This window comes from Oncorhynchus nerka, linkage group LG9a, assembly GCF_034236695.1.
Source record: "Oncorhynchus nerka isolate Pitt River linkage group LG9a, Oner_Uvic_2.0, whole genome shotgun sequence".
NCBI classification, from domain to species: Eukaryota; Metazoa; Chordata; class Actinopteri; order Salmoniformes; family Salmonidae; genus Oncorhynchus; species Oncorhynchus nerka.
The window spans coordinates 40,486,262-40,511,935 of NC_088404.1; the positions used below are offsets into that span (position 1 = coordinate 40,486,262).

Below are 25,674 nucleotides of genomic sequence, written 5' to 3' on the forward strand. Positions count from 1 at the left end.
CAGATGTTTATCACAAAACGGGGCAGGCGAACGACTGGTCAAGGGACGGTCAACACGCTGGTAGGCTTTACAAGACGAACTGTCAATAGACACAGAAAACACAGGTATACATGCACAGGGGATATTGGGGGAAATGGGCGACACCTGGTGGGAGGTGGAGACAAGCACAAGAAGGGTGAAACGGATCAGGGTGTGACATTTTTAGCGTTTTGAAAAAAAACATTTGTCTCTGAAATGAAACCATCAAGTGATAGATTTTAAACAAATACTGTCATTGAACATGCCAATGATTAGATAGTGAAAAAAGAATATCTTCCATAAGTTATTTAATCAATAAAAGCTCATTTACCAACATTTCTGAAAATGGATACATACATTATAGCGTTTTGGAACTAAACTCTTCAGTCAGAGCTGTCACTGGCGCCTACAACGCCCAGACTATCTTAGGTCGTATCGTTACATCAAAAAGCAAAATCGGCTATTTATCAGAAACAAAACACTAACCCTAACCACAAGTTGCAAAAAACGTACACCGAGTGTACCAAACATATTGAGTTGCACCTCCACCCACCCCCCCTTTTCCCTCAGAACAGCCTCAATTCAATTCGTCGGTTCATGGACTCAACAAGTTGTCCAACGCGTTCCACAGGGATGCTGGCCCATGTTGACTCCAATGCTTCCCGCAGTTGTGTCAAATCGGCTGGATGTCCTTTGGGTGGTGGAGCATTCTGAATACACAAGGGAAACTGTTGAGCGTGAAATACCCTGCAGCGTTGCCGTTCTTGACACACCGCCAGGCACCTACTTCCATATCCCATTCAAAAGCACTCAAATATTTTGTCTTGCCCGTTCACCTTCTGAATGGCACAATCCATGTCTCAATTGTCACATGGTTTAGAAATCTTTCTTTAACCTTTCTCCCCCCTTCATCTATACAGATTGAAGTGGATTTAACAAGTGACATCTATAAGGGATCATAGCTTTCACCTGGATTCACCTGGTCAGTCTATTTCATGGAAAGAGCATGTTTTGTATCGTCAGTGCATACATTTGAGTGTAAATGTGTAAAACAAATGTAATATATGCTTATTTTGGGGAATTAAAAACAAAAACGTGTGTTACAAAGTGTTAAGGAAAGAAAATATGTTACTGCTTGTGCTTGACATATTTTAAAGATAAATATATGTTGGGGCTTTTAGGGTTAACTTGAATGGAAACAGTCATGTACCCTAATATACTGTACTTATGTGTCAAACGCATTGGGCTATAACATTCGGCCCTGATGAATGATTACACAATAATAGTCTATGTTAAGAAAAATATGTAGCTATTCCTGAACCAGAGCATTTATGTTCTCATTTCGCTGAAGGCAATTATCAACTGAAAATAGGGGAGAGCGTGTGATTGAGTCGGGTGGAGTTGCAATGCGCGACCACTTCAATTGCTCCACTACGCCACTCCGCGAGAGACTGTCACAGACCAGAATGACCTCCCCTCGCTGCCAACCACAACAATTTGTATTCCCTTGATTATATGTATTGGACATCATGAAAATAACGTCAATTTGTGCATAGAAAGAAAAGTGTTAAAGTTATCAAGAGGAAGCGTTCTTCAGAGAAGAACGTAAAAAATCACATTTACCAAGGTAAGTGAATATTGGGACACTTGTGTATTTTTTATCCTATGCGATTTAACGATATTCATATATTATGTCTCGAAACATGTCAATTAAGTAAATGTCTCTTTTAATAAAAAATGCAATGTGTTCCAATGTGTGCTGACTGAAATATTGTCAGTGTATTTGGGATATTGATTGATTGTAATTTTAATGTTCAATGTACTGCTTCCTGAAATTGCAAACTGATGCAAATGTTTATGGTGGCACACAGGATATGTCAAATGTTAATGTGAAAAGAAAGCACAAAGCTCAAGCTGTCAACCACAAGAGGAAACCGAGTCAGTTGTCACTAGTTCTAAAGTAGAAATGTCGGTCTCCTCTGAGACTCGTGTCTTTACTTCTCTGGTTCACTCTTATCTGTCTATTAAAAAGGGACACTCTCTCTTTCTGTATCTATGTTTGCTCCATCTTCCTCTGGATTTACCTGTGCTCATCCCTTTTGTTGGTAGTTCAAATCTATTCTGAAATGTTTTGAATTTCCATTGTATGCAACCATCAAAATTCTCACCCACCCCCATAAGTATTCTCAAGTGACATTTGCTCTCACGGTAGATGAGATGATGCAGTCAGTCTAGTCCTTCAGCACTGAGATTAGTGAAAATGGGAATTCAGTTTTCAGCTTGAGTTGACAATTGTCTTGATTGATAGTCATCTCGATAGATCTATATGTGTTGATTTAGCCTGGACCATTTGACCAAGATTTTATTTTTTATTTTACTAGGCAAGTCAGTTAAGAACAAATTCTTATTTTCAATGACGGCCTAGGAACAGTGGGTTAACTGCCTGTTCAGGGGCAGAAAGACAGATTTGTACCTCGTCAGCTCGGGGATTTGAACTTGCAACCTTTCGGTTACTAGTCCAACACTCTAACCACTAGGCTACCCAAGATAAAGTCCCTAGTTACTGGCCCAATACCCATTTTAATATTTTTACCATCTGAATAAATGGTCTGAGAAAAGTTTTCCTGCTTATTAGAACAGCACAAGGGGCATCTCAGGGGCCCTTTATGTTTGCAGAAAACCAGACCTGTATTTATCTGTGAGGTCACTTCCTTCCACCACACTGAACACAGAGAGGAGAACAACATGATACTGAGGATGGTGACTTGGGTCTGTAACTCTTTTAGGTAGCCTACTGTGCTCAAATCAGTTTTCAGTGTGTGATTATATAATGGAATATTCAGCGACGCACATGGCAAAATGTAAACTAATAGGTTAAAGTATCAAAGATTTGATTTGAACTTCAATATGCCTACAGTGTGTGGCATTGTTTATTTTAGAATTCAAGTCACTGAGACAGTTAGACTCTAGTCTAACTAGACTCTAGTCACTAATTCAGATCCTGTAGTCTTTCCCCATTTCCTACTACCCCACAAATATGCGTATCGTACTTTGCCCAGAGCTTTGCCTTAGGTGTGAAGAATGTGTTAACTCCAGTGACTGTAATGTTGGATGGGCTGTTTGGGGATATGGAGTGGGTTATCATCCTCATTATTTTCGGTATGTGAGCAAGGCTATGCTGATGTCTTCTGTATAATATTTTTGCTGATACCAAAACAACATTTAACTGTTTACATTATACAAGCAATTGAGAATATGATACTTTACTTTTGTACACTTGCTTGCGAATCCATCCATCCATGAAGATGCTTATGATTTGGTTGGAAGTGTGTGATGTGTTTATGATGCTGTACACTTCAGTATGCTCCCATTGTACACTTTTGCTTTGGTTGAACCTTTCGATGGAACGAGTGTCATAGAGAGCCCCATATACGACCTTTAGATGGAACGAGCGTCATAAAGAGCCTCATATATGACCTTTAGATGGAACGAGTGTCATAAAGAGCCCCATATATGACCTTTAGATGGAACGAGCGTCATAAAGAGCCTCATATATGACCTTTAGATGGAACGAGCGTCATAGAGAGCCCCATATATGACCTTTAGATGGAACGAGCGTCATAGAGCGCCTCATATATGACCTTTAGATGGAACGAGTGTCATAAAGAGCCCCATATATGACCTTTAGATGGAACAAGCGCCATAGAGAGCCTCATATATGACCTTTAGATGGAACGAGCGTCATAGAGCGCCTCATATATGACCTTTAGATGGAACGAGTGTCATAAAGAGCCCCATATATGACCTTTAGATGGAACAAGCGCCATAGAGAGCCTCATATATGACCTTTAGATGGAACGAGCATCATAGAGAGCCCCATATATGACCTTTAGATGGAACGAGCATCATAGAGAGCCTCATATATGACCTTTAGATGGAACGAGCGTCATAGAGAGCCCCATATATGACCTTTAAATGGAACGAGTGTCATAAAGAGCCCCATATATGACCTTTAGATGGAACGAGCGTCATAGAGAGCCCCATATATGACCTTTAGATGGAACGAGTGTCATAAAGAGCCTCATATATGAACTTTAGATGGAATGAGCGTCATAGAGAGCCCCATATATGACCTTTAGATGGAACGAGTGTCATAAAGAGCCCCATATATGACCTTTAGATAGAACGAGCGTCATAGAGAGCCTCATATATGACCTTTAGATGGAACGAGCATCATAAAGAGCCCCATATATGACCTTTAGATGGAACGAGTGTCATAAAGAGCCCCATATATGACCTTTAGATGGAACGAGCGTCATAGAGAGCCCCATATATGACCTTTAGATGGAACGAGCGTCATAAAGAGCCCCATATATGACCTTTAGATGGAACGAGTGTCATAAAGAGCCCCGAAAGCCAAGTCAACAAACAGGTCACTGACCATCTCGAATCCCACCGTACCTTCTCCGCTATGCAATCTGGTTTCCGAGCCGGTCACGGGTGCACCTCAGCCACACTCAAGGTACTAAACGACATCATAACCGCCATCGATAAAAGACAGTACTGTGCAGCCGTCTTCATCGACCTTGCCAAGGCTTTCGACTCTGTCAATCACCATATTCTTATCGGCAGACTCAGTAACCTCGGTTTTTCGGATGACTGCCTTGCCTGGTTCACCAATTACTTTGCAGACAGAGTTCAGTGTGTCAAATCGGAGGGCATGCTGTCCGGTCCTCTGGCAGTCTCTATGGGGTGCCACAGGGTTCAATTCTCGGGCCGACTCTTTCTCTGTATATATCAATGATGTTGCTCTTGCTGCGGGTGATTCCCTGATCCACCTCTACGCAGACGACACCATTCTATATACTTTAGGCCCGTCATTGGACAATGTGCTATCTAACCTCCAAACGAGCTTCAATGCCATACAACACTCCTTCCGTGGCCTCCAACTGCTCTTAAACGCTAGTAAAACCAAATGCATGCTTTTCAACCGATCGCTGCCTGCACCCGCATGCCCGACTAGCATCACCACACTGGATGGTTCCGACCTTGAATATGTGGACACCTATAAGTACCTAGGTGTCTGGCTAGACTGCAAACTCTCCTTCCAGACCCATATCAAACATCTCCAATCGAAAATCAAATCAAGAGTCGGCTTTCTATTCCGCAACAAAGCCTCCTTCACTCACGCTGCCAAGCGTACCCTAGTAAAACTGACTATCCTACCGATCCTCGACTTCGGCGATGTCATCTACAAAATTGCTTCCAACACTCTACTCAGCAAACTGGATGCAGTTTATCACAGTGCCATCCGTTTTGTCACTAAAGCACCTTATACTACCCACCACTGCGACTTGTATGCTCTAGTCGGCTGGCCCTCGCTACATATTCGTCGCCAGACCCACTGGCTCCAGGTCATCTACAAGGCCATGCTAGGTAAAGCTCCGCCTTATCTCAGTTCACTGGTCACGATGGCAACACCCATCCGTAGCACGCGCTCCAGCAGGTGTATCTCACTGATCATCCCTAAAGCCAACACCTCATTCGGCCGCCTTTCATTCCAGTACTCTGCTGCCTGTGACTGGAACGAATTGCAAAAATCGCTGAAGTTGGAGACTTTTATCTCCTCACCAACTTCAAACATCTGCTATCTGAGCAGCTAACCGATCGCTGCAGCTGTACATAATTTATTGGTAAACAGCCCACCCATTTTCACCTACCTCATCCCCACAGTTTTTATTTATTTACTTTTCTGCTCTTTTGCACACCAATATCTCTACCTGTACATGATCATCTGATCATTTATCACTCCAGTGTTAATCTGCAATATTGTAATTATTCGCCTACCTCCTCATGCCTTTTGCACACATTGTATATAGACTCCCCCTTTTTTTCTACTGTGTTATTGACTTGTTAATTGTTTACTCCATGTGTAACTCTGTGTTGTCTGTTCACACTGCTATGCTTTATCTTGGCCAGGTCGCAGTTGCAAATGAGAACTTGTTCTCAACTAGCCTACCTGGTTAAATAAAGGTGAAAAAAAAAAAAAATAATAAATAAATAAATATGACCTTTAGATGGAACGAGCGTCATAGAGAGCCCCATATATGACCTTTAGATGGAACGAGCGTCATAGACAGTCCCATAGATGACCTTTAGATGGAACGAGCGTCATAGACAGTCCCATAGATGACCTTTAGATGGAACGAGTGTCATAGAGAGCCTCATATATGACCTTTAGATGGAACGAGCGTCATAGAGAGCCTCATATATGACCTTTAGATGGAACGAGCGTCATAGAGAGCCTCATATATGACCTTTAGATGGAACGAGCGTCATAGAGAGCCCCATATATGACCTTTAGATGGAACGAGCGTCATAGAGAGCCTCATATATGACCTTTAGATGGAACGAGTGTCATAAAGAGCCCCATATACGACCTTTAGATGGAACGAGCGTCATAGAGAGCCTCATATATGACCTTTAGATGGAACGAGCGTCATAGAGAGCCTCATATATGACCTTTAGATGGAACGAGCGTCATAGAGAGCCCCATATATGACCTTTAGATGGAACGAGCGTCATAGAGCGCCTCATATATGACCTTTAGATGGAACGAGTGTCATAAAGAGCCCCATATATGACCTTTAGATGGAACAAGCGCCATAGAGAGCCTCATATATGACCTTTAGATGGAACGAGCGTCATAGAGAGCCTCATATATGACCTTTAGATGGAACGAGCGTCATAGAGAGCCCCATATACAACCTTTAGATGGAACGAGCATCATAGAGAGCCCCATATATGACCTTTAGATGGAACGAGCATCATAGAGAGCCTCATATATGACCTTTAGATGGAACGAGCGTCATAGAGAGCCCCATATATGACCTTTATATGGAACGAGTGTCATAAAGAGCCCCATATATGACCTTTAGATGGAACGAGCGTCATAGAGAGCCCCATATATGACCTTTAGATGGAACGAGTGTCATAAAGAGCCTCATATATGAACTTTAGATGGAATGAGCGTCATAGAGAGCCCCATATATGACCTTTAGATGGAACGAGTGTCATAAAGAGCCCCATATATGACCTTTAGATAGAACGAGCGTCATAGAGAGCCTCATATATGACCTTTAGATGGAACGAGCATCATAAAGAGCCCCATATATGACCTTTAGATGGAACGAGTGTCATAAAGAGCCCCATATATGACCTTTAGATGGAACAAGCGTCATAGAGAGCCCCATATATGACCTTTAGATGGAACGAGCGTCATAAAGAGCCCCATATATGACCTTTAGATGGAACGAGTGTCATAAAGAGCCCCGAAAGCCAAGTCAACAAACAGGTCACTGACCATCTCGAATCCCACCGTACCTTCTCCGCTATGCAATCTGGTTTCGAGCCGGTCACGGGTGCACCTCAGCCACACTCAAGGTACTAAACGACATCATAACCGCCATCGATAAAAGACAGTACTGTGCAGCCGTCTTCATCGACCTTGCCAAGGCTTTCGACTCTGTCAATCACCATATTCTTATCGGCAGACTCAGTAACCTCGGTTTTTCGGATGACTGCCTTGCCTGGTTCACCAATTACTTTGCAGACAGAGTTCAGTGTGTCAAATCGGAGGGCATGCTGTCCGGTCCTCTGGCAGTCTCTATGGGGGTGCCACAGGGTTCAATTCTCGGGCCGACTCTTTTCTCTGTATATATCAATGATGTTGCTCTTGCTGCGGGTGATTCCCTGATCCACCTCTACGCAGACGACACCATTCTATATACTTTAGGCCCGTCATTGGACAATGTGCTATCTAACCTCCAAACGAGCTTCAATGCCATACAACACTCCTTCCGTGGCCTCCAACTGCTCTTAAACGCTAGTAAAACCAAATGCATGCTTTTCAACCGATCGCTGCCTGCACCCGCATGCCCGACTAGCATCACCACACTGGATGGTTCCGACCTTGAATATGTGGACACCTATAAGTACCTAGGTGTCTGGCTAGACTGCAAACTCTCCTTCCAGACCCATATCAAACATCTCCAATCGAAAAATCAAATCAAGAGTCGGCTTTCTATTCCGCAACAAAGCCTCCTTCACTCACGCTGCCAAGCGTACCCTAGTAAAACTGACTATCCTACCGATCCTCGACTTCGGCGATGTCATCTACAAAATTGCTTCCAACACTCTACTCAGCAAACTGGATGCAGTTTATCACAGTGCCATCCGTTTTGTCACTAAAGCACCTTATACTACCCACCACTGCGACTTGTATGCTCTAGTCGGCTGGCCCTCGCTACATATTCGTCGCCAGACCCACTGGCTCCAGGTCATCTACAAGGCCATGCTAGGTAAAGCTCCGCCTTATCTCAGTTCACTGGTCACGATGGCAACACCCATCCGTAGCACGCGCTCCAGCAGGTGTATCTCACTGATCATCCCTAAAGCCAACACCTCATTCGGCCGCCTTTCATTCCAGTACTCTGCTGCCTGTGACTGGAACGAATTGCAAAAATCGCTGAAGTTGGAGACTTTTATCTCCCTCACCAACTTCAAACATCTGCTATCTGAGCAGCTAACCGATCGCTGCAGCTGTACATAATTTATTGGTAAACAGCCCACCCATTTTCACCTACCTCATCCCCACAGTTTTTATTTATTTACTTTTCTGCTCTTTTGCACACCAATATCTCTACCTGTACATGATCATCTGATAATTTATCACTCCAGTGTTAATCTGCAATATTGTAATTATTCGCCTACCTCCTCATGCCTTTTGCACACATTGTATATAGACTCCCCCTTTTTTTCTACTGTGTTATTGACTTGTTAATTGTTTACTCCATGTGTAACTCTGTGTTGTCTGTTCACACTGCTATGCTTTATCTTGGCCAGGTCGCAGTTGCAAATGAGAACTTGTTCTCAACTAGCCTACCTGGTTAAATAAAGGTGAAAAAAAAAATAATAATAATAAAAAAAATATGACCTTTAGATGGAACGAGCGTCATAGAGAGCCCCATATATGACCTTTAGATGGAACGAGCGTCATAGACAGTCCCATAGATGACCTTTAGATGGAACGAGTGTCATAGAGAGCCTCATATATGACCTTTAGATGGAACGAGCGTCATAGAGAGCCTCATATATGACCTTTAGATGGAACGAGCGTCATAGAGAGCCTCATATATGACCTTTAGATGGAACAAGCGTCATAGAGAGCCCCATATATGACCTTTAGATGGAACGAGCGTCATAGAGAGCCTCATATATGACCTTTAGATGGAACGAGTGTCATAAAGAGCCCCATATACGACCTTTAGATGGAACGAGCGTCATAGAGAGCCTCATATATGACCTTTAGATGGAACGAGCGTAGAGCCTCATATATGACCTTTAGATGGAACGAGCGTCATAGAGAGCCTCATATATGACCTTTAGATGGAGCCTCATATACGATGGAACGTCATAGAGAGCCTCATATATGACCTTTAGATGGAACGAGCGTCATAGAGAGCCTCATATACGACCTTTAGATGGAACGAGCGTCATAGAGAGCCCCATATATGACCTTTAGATGGAACGAGCGTCATAGAGAGCCTCATATATGACCTTTAGATGGAACGAGCGTCATAGAGAGCCTCATATATGACCTTTAGATGGAACGAGCGTCATAGAGAGCCCCATATATGACCTTTAGATGGAAGAGCCTCATATATGACCTTTAGATGGAACGCAGCGTCATAGAGAGCCCCATATATGACCTTTAGATAGAACGAGCCTCCCATATATGACCTTTAGATAGAACGAGCGTCATAGAGAGCCCCATATATGACCTTTAGATAGAACGAGTGTTATAGAGAGCCCCATATACGACCTTTAGATGGAACGAGTGTCATAGAGAGCCCCATATATGACCTTTAGATAGAACGAGCGTCATAGAGAGCCCCATATACAACCTTTACATGGAACGAGCATCATAGAGAGCCCCATATATGACCTTTAGATGGAACGAGCATCATAGAGAGCCTCATATATGACCTTTAGATGGAACGAGCGTCATAGAGAGCCCCATATATGACCTTTATATGGAACGAGTGTCATAAAGAGCCCCATATATGACCTTTAGATGGAACGAGCGTCATAGAGAGCCCCATATATGACCTTTAGATGGAACGAGTGTCATAAAGAGCCTCATATATGAACTTTAGATGGAATGAGCGTCATAGAGAGCCCCATATATGACCTTTAGATGGAACGAGTGTCATAAAGAGCCCCATATATGACCTTTAGATAGAACGAGCGTCATAGAGAGCCTCATATATGACCTTTAGATGGAACGAGCATCATAAAGAGCCCCATATATGACCTTTAGATGGAACGAGTGTCATAAAGAGCCCCATATATGACCTTTAGATGGAACGAGCGTCATAGAGAGCCCCATATATGACCTTTAGATGGAACGAGCGTCATAAAGAGCCCCATATATGACCTTTAGATGGAACGAGTGTCATAAAGAGCCCCGAAAGCCAAGTCAACAAACAGGTCACTGACCATCTCGAATCCCACCGTACCTTCTCCGCTATGCAATCTGGTTTCCGAGCCGGTCACGGGTGCACCTCAGCCACACTCAAGGTACTAAACGACATCATAACCGCCATCGATAAAAGACAGTACTGTGCAGCCGTCTTCATCGACCTTGCCAAGGCTTTCGACTCTGTCAATCACCATATTCTTATCGGCAGACTCAGTAACCTCGGTTTTTCGGATGACTGCCTTGCCTGGTTCACCAATTACTTTGCAGACAGAGTTCAGTGTGTCAAATCGGAGGGCATGCTGTCCGGTCCTCTGGCAGTCTCTATGGGGGTGCCACAGGGTTCAATTCTCGGGCCGACTCTTTTCTCTGTATATATCAATGATGTTGCTCTTGCTGCGGGTGATTCCCTGATCCACCTCTACGCAGACGACACCATTCTATATACTTTAGGCCCGTCATTGGACAATGTGCTATCTAACCTCCAAACGAGCTTCAATGCCATACAACACTCCTTCTGTGGCCTCCAACTGCTCTTAAACGCTAGTAAAACCAAATGCATGCTTTTCAACCGATCGCTGCCTGCACCCGCATGCCCGACTAGCATCACCACACTGGATGGTTCCGACCTTGAATATGTGGACACCTATAAGTACCTAGGTGTCTGGCTAGACTGCAAACTCTCCTTCCAGACCCATATCAAACATCTCCAATCGAAAATCAAATCAAGAGTCGGCTTTCTATTCCGCAACAAAGCCTCCTTCACTCACGCTGCCAAGCGTACCCTAGTAAAACTGACTATCCTACCGATCCTCGACTTCGGCGATGTCATCTACAAAATTGCTTCCAACACTCTACTCAGCAAACTGGATGCAGTTTATCACAGTGCCATCCGTTTTGTCACTAAAGCACCTTATACTACCCACCACTGCGACTTGTATGCTCTAGTCGGCTGGCCCTCGCTACATATTCGTCGCCAGACCCACTGGCTCCAGGTCATCTACAAGGCCATGCTAGGTAAAGCTCCGCCTTATCTCAGTTCACTGGTCACGATGGCAACACCCATCCGTAGCACGCGCTCCAGCAGGTGTATCTCACTGATCATCCCTAAAGCCAACACCTCATTCGGCCGCCTTTCATTCCAGTACTCTGCTGCCTGTGACTGGAACGAATTGCAAAAATCGCTGAAGTTGGAGACTTTTATCTCCCTCACCAACTTCAAACATCTGCTATCTGAGCAGCTAACCGATCGCTGCAGCTGTACATAATTTATTGGTAAACAGCCCACCCATTTTCACCTACCTCATCCCCACAGTTTTTATTTATTTACTTTTCTGCTCTTTTGCACACCAATATCTCTACCTGTACATGATCATCTGATCATTTATCACTCCAGTGTTAATCTGCAATATTGTAATTATTCGCCTACCTCCTCATGCCTTTTGCACACATTGTATATAGACTCCCCCTTTTTTTCTACTGTGTTATTGACTTGTTAATTGTTTACTCCATGTGTAACTCTGTGTTGTCTGTTCACACTGCTATGCTTTATCTTGGCCAGGTCGCAGTTGCAAATGAGAACTTGTTCTCAACTAGCCTACCTGGTTAAATAAAGGTGAAAAAAAAAAAAAAAAAAAAAAAAAGACCTTTAGATGGAACGAGCGTCATAGAGAGCCCCATATATGACCTTTAGATGGAACGAGCGTCATAGACAGTCCCATAGATGACCTTTAGATGGAACGAGTGTCATAGAGAGCCTCATATATGACCTTTAGATGGAACGAGCGTCATAGAGAGCCTCATATATGACCTTTAGATGGAACGAGCGTCATAGAGAGCCTCATATATGACCTTTAGATGGAACGAGCGTCATAGAGAGCCCCATATATGACCTTTAGATGGAACGAGCGTCATAGAGAGCCTCATATATGACCTTTAGATGGAACGAGTGTCATAAAGAGCCCCATATACGACCTTTAGATGGAACGAGCGTCATAGAGAGCCTCATATATGACCTTTAGATGGAACGAGCGTCATAGAGAGCCTCATATATGACCTTTAGATGGAACGAGCGTCATAGAGAGCCTCATATATGACCTTTAGATGGAACGAGCGTCATAGAGAGCCTCATATATGACCTTTAGATGGAACGAGCGTCATAGAGAGCCTCATATACGACCTTTAGATGGAACGAGCGTCATAGAGAGCCCCATATATGACCTTTAGATGGAACGAGCGTCATAGAGAGCCTCATATATGACCTTTAGATGGAACGAGCGTCATAGAGAGCCTCATATACGACCTTTAGATGGAACGAGCGTCATAGAGAGCCCCATATATGACCTTTAGATGGAACGAGCGTCATAGAGAGCCTCATATATGACCTTTAGATGGAACGAGCGTCATAGAGAGCCCCATATATGACCTTTAGATAGAACGAGCGTCATAGAGAGCCCCATATATGACCTTTAGATAGAACGAGCGTCATAGAGAGCCCCATATATGACCTTTAGATAGAACGAGTGTTATAGAGAGCCCCATATACGACCTTTAGATGGAACGAGTGTCATAGAGAGCCCCATATATGACCTTTAGATAGAACGAGCGTCATAGAGAGCCCCATATATGACCTTTAGATAGAACGAGCGTCATAGAGAGCCCCATATATGACCTTTAGATAGAACGAGCGTCATAGAGAGCCCCATATACGACCTTTAGATGGAACGAGTGTCATAGAGAGCCCCATATATGACCTTTAGATGGAACGAGCGTCATAGAGAGCCCCATATACGGCGCCTACATATGAACCATATCAGAAAATGACAATGTAGAAAAAATGGCATTTTGGTTTTATTTTTTTATTTTCAGTGTTCATTATAATCTTACAATGCATTACTTCATTTCATTACTTATAGTATAAATACAGTGCATTTGGAAAGTATGCAGACCCCTTCACTTTTTCCACATTTTATTATGTTACAGCCTTATTCTACAATGGAAAAAAATGTTCTTGTCAATCTACACGCAATACCCCATAATGACAAAGTGAAAACAGTTTTTTTGATATTTGTGCAAATGTATTAAAAATAAAAACAGAAATACCTTATTTACATAAGTATTCAGACTCAAAATTGAGCTCAGGTGCATCCTGTTTCCATTGATCATCCTTGAGATGTTTCATCAACTTAATTGATTGTGCATGATTTTGAAAGGCACACACCTGTCTATATAAGGTCCCACGGTTGACAGTGCCCGTCAGAGCAAAAACTAAGCCATGAGGTCAAAGGAAATGTCTGTAGAGCTCTGAGACAGGATTATTTAGAGGCACAGATCTGGGGAACGGTACCAAAAAATGTCTGCAGCATTGAAGGTTCCCAACAACACAGTGGCCTCCGTCATTCTTAAATGGAAGAAGTTTGGAAACACCAAGACTCTTCCTAGAGCTGGCCGCCCGGCAACACTGAGAAATCGGGGGAGAAGGGTCTTGGTCAGGGAGGTGACCAAGAACCCGATGGTCACTCTGACAGAGCTCCAGAGTTGCTCTATGGAGATGGGAGAACCTTCCAGAAGGACAACCATCTCTGCAGCACTCCACCAATCAGGCCTTTATGGTGGAGTGACCAGACCGAAGCCACTCCTCAGTAAAAGACACATGACAGCTCGCTTGGAGTTTGCCAAAAGGTACCTAAAGGACTCTCGGACCATGAGAAACAAGATTCTCTGGTCTGATGAAACCAAGATGACATGAATGCCAAGCGTCACTTCTGGAGGAAACCATGTGGGGATGTTTTTCAGCCGCAGGGACTGTGAGACTAGTCAGGATGGAGGGAAAGATGAACGGAGCAAAGTATAGAGCGATCCTTGATGAGCACTCAGGACCTCAGACTGGGGGCGAAGGTTCACCTTACAAAAGGACAACGACCCTAAGTACACAGCCAAGACAACGCAGGAGTGGCTTCGGGACAAGTCTCTGAATGTCCTTGAGTGGCCCAGCCAGAGCCCAGACTTGAACCTGATCAAACATCTCTGGAGAGACCTGAAAATAGCTGTGCAGCGACGCTCCCCATCTAACCTGACAGAGTTTGAGAGGATCTGCAGAGAATAATGGGAGAAACTCCTCATATACAGGTGTGCCAAGCTTATAGCGTCCTACCCAAGAAGACTCGAGGCTGTAATTGGTGCCAAAGGTGCTTCAACAAAGTACTGAGTAAAGGGTCTGAGTACTTAAAGTATGTTAATGTGATATTTCTGTTGTTTAAAAAAAAAAAAAATGTACAATTTGCTTTGTCATTATGGGGTATTCTGTGTAGATGATGAGGGAAAAAACAATTGAATCCATTATAGAATAAGACACGTAACAAAATGTGGAAAAAGTCAAAGGGTCTGAATACTTCCCAAATGCACTGTATGCAGTCCTAAATCTGTGATCTGTTGGTATTATACTCAATTTCCTATACCCTGGTTCCACTAGCACCAGCAGTGGAGGGAGGGTCTTACACAATGGCAAATCAGTATCTTAGCAACAAGAGCCCTTACCACACTCCTCATGTCCTTACATTACATTACCTGTGTATGAATGTTTGACAGAGTACAGCTTTTATTCTCTCATATGACACATGAAGGACCCCTGTAGATCACTTATTCTGCATGCGACCCTGACCTTTGTTCTTCATGCAGCTGAATTGATTCATTCAACTCTCTGAATACTGCACATGGATCAAATATGTGTTTTATGTTCTATTGAATTTGGAATATGAGAATTTATGATAGGTCCCAAATTCTCTGTCATTAACCGCCCTGCATTAAACATCCTCATGTTTTTGTGTATCTCTCTATCTTATTTTGAACCTGTGAGTCTCTACAGAATGCTCCATGCTACAGTAATGTCATTCATAGTGGTGTTTCTCTGTGCTGTGTGTGTTCCTAGTCTGTGGGAGGGCTGACACTGCTGCGAGCATGGCCTACACGCTTGGCACGGGGCTTGACTCTGGGCCAGCCATGGTTCCCCAGAATTGCGTCACTAGGGTGGAGCTGTCCGTGTGCTGTGGCAACCTGCTGGACAGAGACGTGGCCTCCAAGTCTGACCCCTTCTTAGTGCTCTTCCACGAGGTGGACAGCAACTGGGTTGAGGTGAGGAGGGGAGAGGAGGGATGGGCAAGTCTGGGAAAGGTCGAGGGGATCAGTTATAAAGGAAGAGAAAAGGAGAAATGACTGTTGGAAAAGTGGAAGGAATTAAGGATTGTAGGGGTTGAATAAAGTGGTGAAGTAAACCACTTGAGAGGGTGAAATAATCATTAATAAATATCCTCTGACTGTTGATTGCGCTCAATGTTTTATCGATTGATGCTCGCCAAGTTCGCAATAACACACAGTGTTATCAATGTACAATGGAGAAACATCAATCCATGGAAGCCGTGGTGTCTTGAGGAGTGTGGATCTGTGTGTGCTCCGGATGCCCTCTCGTTGCCAGGGAAAGACATGCCTGCCTGGGTACTGTTGTGTTGAAGCAGGCTAAGTGTGATCGCTGCAGGCTTGGGCTGTCGGTCAACAGGGCAGGCTCCAACATGAAACCAGCAAAGCGGTTGCTGCAGTTACCATGGAAATTTGGACGGAAACAAAGGAGTCATGATGTTCTTGATGCGTGGAAAGAGAGTGGAAAGAGTCATGAGGAATGGAACTTACAGGCAAACAGGGAAGGGACATGGAAAATACCCAGTGGGATTTGAAAACGGGGAGCCTATATGTAAAAAGTACCTCGGAGGATGTCTGCTGTTCCAGAGGTGTAACATTTAATCTCTTAAAACTCACTGAGCATGTAGTCATCCTGACAATGGTTTCTCTTTGGATCATGATGAAAGCTTCAGCACATGAAACACACAACTATACACAAACATTCCAAAGCTATATGAAACAAAACGCAGAGAAGAAATAGAGGAGTGAAGGGTTTTTAAAGGGAAGGGCTTTTCTTCCTGTCTGTCTCGACATGAGAGAAGGGTTCACTCTGGGTGGAGGAGCCATCTGTGCTGTGGGGGTAAAGAGGGAAGTGTGATAGCACAGAAAGGGGAGGGAGGTAACAGTCAGAGAAGATGCTGGGAGAGACACAGAGGCGAGGGGTTCCAGTCAAACAGACAGAGCAGCGTTGGAATGTACAGTTTGCGCCAGTTTAGCCTCAGAGATGAGAGCACAATAGGGGTCGAGGACTATGTAAATATTTAATCAGTGAGTCACACATACACTGTGTTAGTCACCACCAGCTAGGTTTATCTTTCACATGAATAAGGCCTTTCCAGTGGAGGCTGCTGAGGGCAGGACGGCTCATAATAATGGCTGAAACGGAGTAAATGGAATGGCATCAAACACATGGAACCCATGTGATTGATGATTTGACACCATTCCACCAATTCCGCTCCAGTCATTACCACGAGCCCGTCCTCCCCAATTGAGGTGCCACCAACCTCTTGTGCTCCACTCTGTGTACTCGGTGTTGGCACGTCTGTGTGTATGAATACAGTACCTGTTAGACAAAACCATATTCCTGTGTATCATTTTCAGATTGGTCGAACAGAGACTGCAGTAAATAACCTGAATCCAGTGTTTGGGGTGAAATTTAAGGTGGACTACCATTTTGAGGAGGTCCAGAAGCTCAAGTTTGCCCTGTTTGATGAGGACAAGTGCAGCAGCCAGCTGTATGAGCATGACTTCCTGGGAGAGTACATCTGTACACTGGGGGTGGTATGCTACCTGTCACACTGTTCTTAGAGTCTGTCTGTGACCCCTTTCTGCGTCTGTTTATCACCTGTTTGTTATGTTTATTTGCAGGTGGGCATTTTCACCCCTCACTCACTTCTCTCTCTGGTCTGTTACCTTTAGATTGTGTCCAATAAGAAACTTCACCGGTCACTGACCTTGGCCAATGGCAAGCCAGCTGGGAAAGGAACCATCACAGTGAGAACATCATGCTTGTACAACTCATACCCACAGAGCGGTCCAAGAAATAAAGACATGTCCACACATACACACACTCACACACTCACACATACACGTTCTGTAACATGGTACAGTTTTACACTGGATACAATACAGTAACGGTTTCTCTTGTGTACAGATAACTGCGTTGGAGCTGTCAGACAATAGAGTAATCACACTGACCTTGTATGGGAGAAAGCTTGACAAGAAGGTAAGAGTCACTGCCCACGTAGTACCATATTATCATCACTGTTAAGAAGTTCTTACGTAATATTTGGAACAACAATATGATTTTGTCAATCAAGACAATGCTCATGAAACAGCAACAATGCCCTCTCCAAGTCTTCATCGTGGTATGCCGGCAGCTATGTGGGTCATTGTCAAACAAGATTGCTTTGTTTTGCAGGATTTCTTTGGTAAATCAGACCCTTACCTAGAGTTCCACAAGCAAGGAGATGATGGGAAATGGATGTTGGTCCACAGGACAGAGGTGAGTTGGCTCGGTAGTTGGTTAGGGGTGGCTGTTTAGACTATTTGAATGTCATCACTGTAGAACTAAGTGTATTATATCGCTAAACAAGGTGTATTACCACCTGGTAATACGTTAACTGGATTGACCTAGCTTCTGAGTTCCAAATTAGATGGAAGAAGTTGTATCTCTGTAGCTGTTTTTGGGCTGCAGGTGTAGTAGAAAATCGGTTCAAATATGACACAATGAAGAACTTTGAATTCAATTATAGACTTTTAATACAAGAGTATAGCAAGCCGGAGTGCTCCGCGGAACACACACCTTTTCCAGAGCCTTGGCTCCAGTATTTATCCACATATTGCATATGAGCCCATCCCACATGTAAATTACGTTACATTCCAATCCGTGCATCCTGCTTGTTCAGCTCAATAACGCCCATACCTGCTTTCCGTCAGATTATAATGATGACAAGACCCTTGCTGTTCCTGCACTTAGCTAAATGCATTCTTTTGTTTGTGTATTATCTAGGATCAGCAGACTATGTGTCTTCTCAGTTTCTAGCGTGTCCAGCTATACTAAAAATACTATACATTCCTCTAATTTACAGCCCTATGCTTTGGCTCTGCACTTAGCTCAATATGTTACTATGTATGTGTGTCTTTATCTCAGAGCAACAGACTGTGTCTTCTCTGTCATTCCTTCTGCATCTCTACGTCCTAAAAATATGCGAACTATGTCTATTGGTCATCAGTTAGTCATTTGACTGACCCCCTCCTTTGTATATCCCTCTGGCCTTGGTATGTCCAGCTATCCTAGCACCTGTGTCACCTTCCCTTCATGTAGTCTGTTTTTAGTGTTCAGCTCTTCTGTACATCTTATGCATTTGTCTATGTGTTATATTTGCACCCACACAGGTGATAAAGAACACTCTGGACCCGGTGTGGAAGCCCTTCACAGTACCACTCATCTCCCTCTGTGATGGGGACATAGACAGGAGCATCAAGGTAAGTGAGGTTTACCAACATGTGCATTAATATGAGGACGATGGCATGAAAATGTTAGCGAGGGAATCCCCTTTAATATATGTAAAAAAGCCAAATACATTTTAAGTGATTTCTTGTGGTATTACAGAATGTTCTGATCTTTTTGTCCTTCCTGTGGGTTGTCTCATATTGCAGGTACTGTGCTATGATTACGACAACGACGGAAGTCATGACTTCATTGGAGAGTTTCAGACCACTGTCACCAAGATGAGTGAAGCCCAGAATTCACTGGAGGTGAGGGATGTATTTTAGATCTGTTCCTGTTTATCTATGGGAGTTTGTTCTGTATGGGTTAGTCATGCTTTGATGTGGATCTAAGACCATTTTCACATTGTTGTAACATCCATCATTAAATGAAGACCAAGGTGCAGCGTGGTAGGCGTACATTTTCTTTAATTTTAAATGTTCCACCAAAAAACAATAAACAACTCAACGAAAGTAAAGCTAGGAGTGCAACACATGCAACACACAAAGACAAGATCCCACAACAGAAGGTGGGAAAAAGGGCTGCCTAAGTATGATCCCCAATCAGAGACAATGATAGACAGCTGCCTCTGATTGGGAACCATACTCGGCCAACAAAGAAGTATAAACATACATTTCCCACTCTAGTCACACCCTGACCTACCAAATAGAGAATTTAAAGTATCTCTACGGTCAGGGTGTGATAGTAGTACCCCCCCAAAGGTGCGGACTCCCGGCTGCAAACCTTAACCTATAGGGGAGGCTCCGGGTGGGCGTCTACCCTCGGTGGCGGCTCCGGTTCTGGACGTAGCCACCTGATGCTGAAGCTGATGCCTCCGCTTCTGTGGAACCGGACCGTGGATTGTCGCCAGGAGGCTCCGGACTGCGGATCGTCGCCGGAGGCTCCGGACTGCGGCTCGTCGCCAGGGCCCGGACTGCGGATCGTCGCCGGAGACTCCGGACTGCGGACCGTCGCTGGAGGCTCCTTGCCATGGATCATCAATACAGGCTCCGGGCCATGGATCATCACTGGAGGCTCCGGGCCATGGATCATCACTGGAGGCTTCGTGCCATGGATTATCACTAGAGGCGCCGGGCCATGGATTATCACTGGAGGCTTCGTGCCATAGATCATCACTACAGGCTTCGAGCCATGGATCATCACTGGAGGCTTCGTACGTGGAGCCGGAACAGGTCTCACCGTACTGAGGAGACATACTGGAAGCCTGGTGCGGGGAGCTGCCACAACGCGTCCTACTGGATACCCACTTTAGATTGGTGAGTGTGGAGAGCTGGCACGGGACACACTGGGCTATGAAGGCGCACTGGAGGCATAGTGCATAGAGCCGGCGCAGGATATGCTGGGCCGTGGAGGCGCACTGGAGGTCTGGAGCGTAGAGCTGGCACAACGCGTCCTGGCTGAATCCCCCCTGTAGCAAGGCAAGTGCGGGGAGCTGGCACAGGCCACACTGGGTTGTGCTGGCGAACTGGTAATACCGTGCGTAGAACTGGCGCAGGATATCCTGGGCCGAAGATACGCACCGGAGGCCAGGATCATCACTGGAAGCTTTGTGCCATGGATCATCACTGGAGGCTCCGGGCCATGGATCATCACTGGAGGCTCTGGGCCATGGATCATCACTAGAGGCTCCGGGCCATGGATTATCACTGGAGGCTTCGTGCCATGGATCATCACTACAGGCTCCGGGCCATGGATCATCACTGGAGGCTTCATGCCAATCCGTCCTGGCTGGATGCCCACTCTAGCATGGAAACTGCGGGGAGCTTGCACAGAGCGCCCTGGGCTGTGAATGCGCACTGAAGGCATGGTGCGCAGAAACGGATAACACGGTGCTTGACCGGTCACTCGCTCCCCACGGTAAGCACGGGGAGTTGGCTCAGGTCTGAACCCTGACTCTGCCAATCTCCCCTTGTGCCCCCCCCAAAAAATGTTGTGCCCCCCTCCAAAAAAATGGGGCTGCCTCTCGTGCTCGCTTTGTTGGTTTAACTCCTCGTAACGTTGCCATAACGTCGCTGCCTCCATCTGCTCCTTCGGACGGCGATACTCCCTGGCCTGCGTCCAGGGTCCTGCTCCCTCCAGGATTTCCTCCCAGGTCCAGTCCTCCTCACCACGCTGCTTGGTCTGTTGGTGGTGGGATCTTCTGTAATGTCCGTCGTTAAATAAAGACCAAGGTGCAGTGTGGTAGGCGTACATTTTCTTTAATTTTAATGTTCCACCAAAAAACAATAAACAACTCAATGAACGTAAAGCTAGGAGTGGAACACATGCAACACACAAAGACAAGATCCCACAACAGAAGGTGGGAAAAAGGGCTGCCTAAGTATGATCCCCAATCAGAGACAACGATAGACAGCTGCCTCTGATTGGGAACCATACTCGGCCAACAAAGAAATATAAACATAGATTTCCCACCCTAGTCACACCCTGACCAACCAAATAAAGAATTTAAAGGATCTCTACGGTCAGGGCGTGACAAATGTCTCCAATCTCAACGCACTCCTCACTGTGAGTGAATGACTCACTTAAGACACTACAGTCTCAATGCACCTAATACAGCTCACCATTTCTGAATGGAGGATGCCCGTTCATTTGGATATTCGCAGGTGTTTATTTACTAACACCAATTCAATCTACTGCCTGTTTTAACCTCACTAAGGGATGTTGGGTAACACTTTATTTTACAGCTTGGTAACACCTGGTGAGAAAAGTAGGAAGTTACATTTTACTTCGGTTTTTGCCTGCCAACTTCTTCCTGAAAACCTTGTGTCATTTGCTAATGGCAGAAATGCAAATAGAGCTGGTGTGAGAATGAGTGTAAATTGTGTGGGTGTGCAGATGGGTCTTAGTTGTCATTTTTCACTTAGTGTTCCTTTCCACCAGGTCGAATTTGAATGCATTAATCCGAAAAAACAGAAGAAGAAAAAGAGCTACAAAAACTCTGGAATCATCATTCTGAAGTCATGCAAGGTGAACCAAGACACGCTGAGACTAATAGATATACACTATGCCTCTCAATTAGTCAATCCATTATGGAAATCACAAAAAGGCGTATTAAGTCTAAAAGGAAACAGCTTTAAATGTATTATGAATCCACAATAAAGCGTTATGCACACAGCTAATGAATTTTCGTTCATAATAGTATTTTTTATTAAGAAACAAAATGCCTGTAATATGGCTTTGCTTCAGGCAGGGTTTAGAGTAATGGCTCCGAATCCCTATTAAATTCATGTATTAATATCAGCACAAAACACCTGTCAGTCTCACACAGTCCACCACGGTTCTGCCTGCAGTAATCACCTTTGTTCAGGCAGCCAATTACTGAATATGGAGATGACTCAGTCCTATCAAAGTGCCACTGCCGCGCCTCCTCCAATTATTTATCCATAGGAAAAACAATTTGAACTTGCTTGAGTATTGAATAGTATGAACAGCGTTTGAATCATGTTTGAATAATGTCTCCTCAGGTTGAAAGGGACTATACCTTCCTGGACTATATTTTAGGTGGATGCCAGATCATGTTCACTGTGAGTATGAGGTCATCACTCAACTCAGTGTGTCTCCCACTCTACCTGAAAACTCTGACCCTTTACTCCTACTCTCAACCATCTCTGCCACCCACCTACAGTAACTCAGACATCCACCTACCCCTGGCAATGAACTCCAATATGTAAAATGACACATAACTGTATGTACGCACACATACTAACAAATACCTTTGTTAGTTTGGGGTCACTTAGAAATGTCCTTATTTTTAAACGAAAATTACATGTTTTGTCCGTTAAAATAACATCAAATTGATCAGAAATACATTGTAAATACAGTGTAAACATTATTAATGTTGTAAATGACAATTGTAGCTGGAAATGGGAGATTTTAAATGGAATATCTACATAGGTGTACAGAGGCCCATTATCAGTCACCATCGCTCCTGTGTTCCAATGGCACGTTGTGTTAGCTAATCCAAGTTTATAATTTTAAAAGACTAATTGATCATTAGAAAACCCTTTTCAATTATGCTAGCACTGCTGAAAACTGTTGTCCTGATTAAAGAAGCAATAAAACTGGCCTTCTTTAGACTAGTTGAGTATCTGGAGCATAAGCATTTGTGGGTTTGATTACAGGCTCAAAATGGCCAGAAACTAAGAACCTTCTTCTGAAACTCGTCAGTCTATTCTTGTTCTGAGAAATGAAGGCTGACATGAACGCTGTGTACTACTCCCTTCACAGAACAGCGCAGAGAGAGAGAGAGAGAGAGAGAGAGAGAGAGAGAGAGAGAGAGAGAGAGAGAGAGAGAGAGTATTTCTCGTCAATTTGATGTTATTTTAATGGACAAAAAATGTAATTTTCTTTAAAAATTGGTGGTGTATATTTTAATAACTTAACGTTTATTTTTTTATTTGAACATAAACCACTTGCATATGCTACTTCATTCATTAAATGCACCTTACAGTACTGTACATCTTTGGAAACATGGTAGGTTCAGAATTCTCTGTAGTAGGATAAAATCATCATTGGTCTATTTTTGGCTCAGGCTAATGGGTGAAACATTGTGCGTCCCTGGTGATGTCACACCTTTGTGTCAGTGCTCCGTTATTGGCCAGCCAGGGTATTTATCTCCAATGGTGCTGAAACACTTTTACACCTCCACTACTTACGTATCTGTGCTACCGTGGAATACTCAGAGGAACTGTGCCCTTTGTTCTGCAAAAATATGTGTTTTATCTATGTTCTCAGCACCCAGGGTTTAGAAACGTATAAAAACAACTGTTACCACCATGATGACATGTTGTTGCATAATGTAAATACTTTACTACATACCAAGAGAGAATGTAGACTTTTATGCCCATATTCTGTAGATACTTTGTAGCCACAAAATAACTCTACCTGTTTTTTTATTATTCCCTGAATGGCAATATTAACTTCTTCCATCTTGCCACAACTATTTAGTTACCTGTATGTGACTAGTTGTGTTTATTTATGTGGTTGTGGACCACAGACATTGTTCTGATGAGCAGGTTTATGTGAGGTCCTTTTCAACCAATTATTTTATCCCAATGTTATTGTCAGATTTTTTTATACGCAAATATAACATTTGTGTTTCCATAGTTACTGTGTTTTGTGCCAGAGGAGACTGTCTTTGCAAGAATGAAAGAGAGAGAGAGACAGAAAACAATATAGGGGTATGACTGGAAAGACACAACTTGATGGTTTGGCTTTAGGTGGCTACATCTTATAGGACACCCATAAGAGACCAATGGAATTTGTGTTTGTACTGTATCCATAAGATGTTGTTTTTTAGTTTACATTTTCTAAAACCTAGGAAATGTGCAATGATTCCTGACAGTTTTATTAAATGTATCTGATTTTAAAAGAGGAGATACTCCTATTTCTACTGGGTCAAATGATGTATATCCTTATTTTTTTTAAATGTGTTCAAACCCCCAGTAAGATTATAACACCATTACCTTAATCCGCTATGATAATTCAAATATTTAAATAGTTCACGCATGTGTGCTTCGTGGATATTATACCTACATGTTATAATTCAGTTGAGATTGGTGTTTGGGAAGGAATGTGAATCTAAATCCTCAACGGTGCTTGCTGCAGTTCTCTTCATCTGTTTTCTTTTGTGAGAGACCCAGGGCTCTCTCTCTCTGTTCCACGGAATTCAATTATACTTAGCATGCATCTAATCTGTTCGAGGGGAAATCGTCTCTACAGAGATGCAGATGAGGAGCACTGCTTATATTGACTGGAACTGAAGAAAACAGTGTTTGTGGTAGTTGCAGGAAAAACCTTCTTGACTATATAGCACAATATTTATAACATTGTAATAAAAGCAGCATTACAACACTGGTCAAACCAGCCTAAAGGTCAGGCCTGCTGTGGGGAGCAGTCCTCAGTAGAACAGTGCTCATCTATGAGGTCATCTGATTGTACATTAGCTTGTTACCTCACCACCAGTTATTTCGGAAGCCCTACACTTTTAGAAGAAAAGGGTTCCAAAAGGGTTCTTCAGCTGTCCCCATAGGAGAACCCTTTTAGGTTCTGGATAGTACCTTTTTTTTCTAAGAGTGTATGAGATATGTTTAAGAAACAGTGTGGTACTTCATCTGTACTAAAGGGAGTTAAAGCTGAAGATGTGATCTATCTATCTATCTATTCAATTCAATTCAAGGGGCTTTATTGGCATGGGAAACATGTGTTAACATTGCCAAAGCCAAAGCAAGTGAGGTAGATAATATACAAAAGTGAAATAAACAATAAAAATTAACAGCAAACATACAGAAGAAAAACAAAGACATTACAAATGTCATATTACGTATATATACAGTGTTGTAACGATGTACAAATGGTTAAGGGTACACAAGGGAAAATAAATAAGCATAAATATATGTATATGTATTTACAATGGTGTTTGTTCTTCACTGGTTGCCATTTTATTGTGGCAACAGGTTACAAATCTTGCTGCTGTGATTGCACACTGTGGTATTTCACCCAGTAGATATGGGAGTTTATCAGAATTGGGTTTGTTTTTTAATTCTTTGTGGATCTGTGTAATCTGAGGGAAATGTGTGTCTCTAATATGGTCATACATTGGACAGAAGGTTAGGAAGTGCAGCTCAGTTTCCACCTCATTTTGTGGGCAGTG

General features: G+C 43.5%; 1 protein-coding gene across 1 annotated transcript in view; it reads left to right on the plus strand.

Annotated features, from left to right (window-relative positions):
• The first annotated feature begins 1,403 nt into the window (after positions 1-1,403).
• Positions 1,404-25,674, plus strand: part of LOC115134303 (copine-2-like) — a 36,460-nt gene continuing 12,189 nt past the window's right edge. Inside the window, exons 1-10 of the mRNA XM_029668133.2 lie at positions 1,404-1,645; positions 15,486-15,688; positions 17,111-17,290; positions 17,429-17,503; positions 17,664-17,735; positions 17,931-18,014; positions 18,908-18,997; positions 19,172-19,270; positions 21,903-21,989; positions 22,487-22,546. Of these exons, the coding sequence (XP_029523993.2) occupies positions 15,515-15,688; positions 17,111-17,290; positions 17,429-17,503; positions 17,664-17,735; positions 17,931-18,014; positions 18,908-18,997; positions 19,172-19,270; positions 21,903-21,989; positions 22,487-22,546 (921 nt within the window). The 5' untranslated portion in view covers positions 1,404-1,645; positions 15,486-15,514. The remainder of the gene's footprint in view (positions 1,646-15,485; positions 15,689-17,110; positions 17,291-17,428; positions 17,504-17,663; positions 17,736-17,930; positions 18,015-18,907; positions 18,998-19,171; positions 19,271-21,902; positions 21,990-22,486; positions 22,547-25,674) is intronic.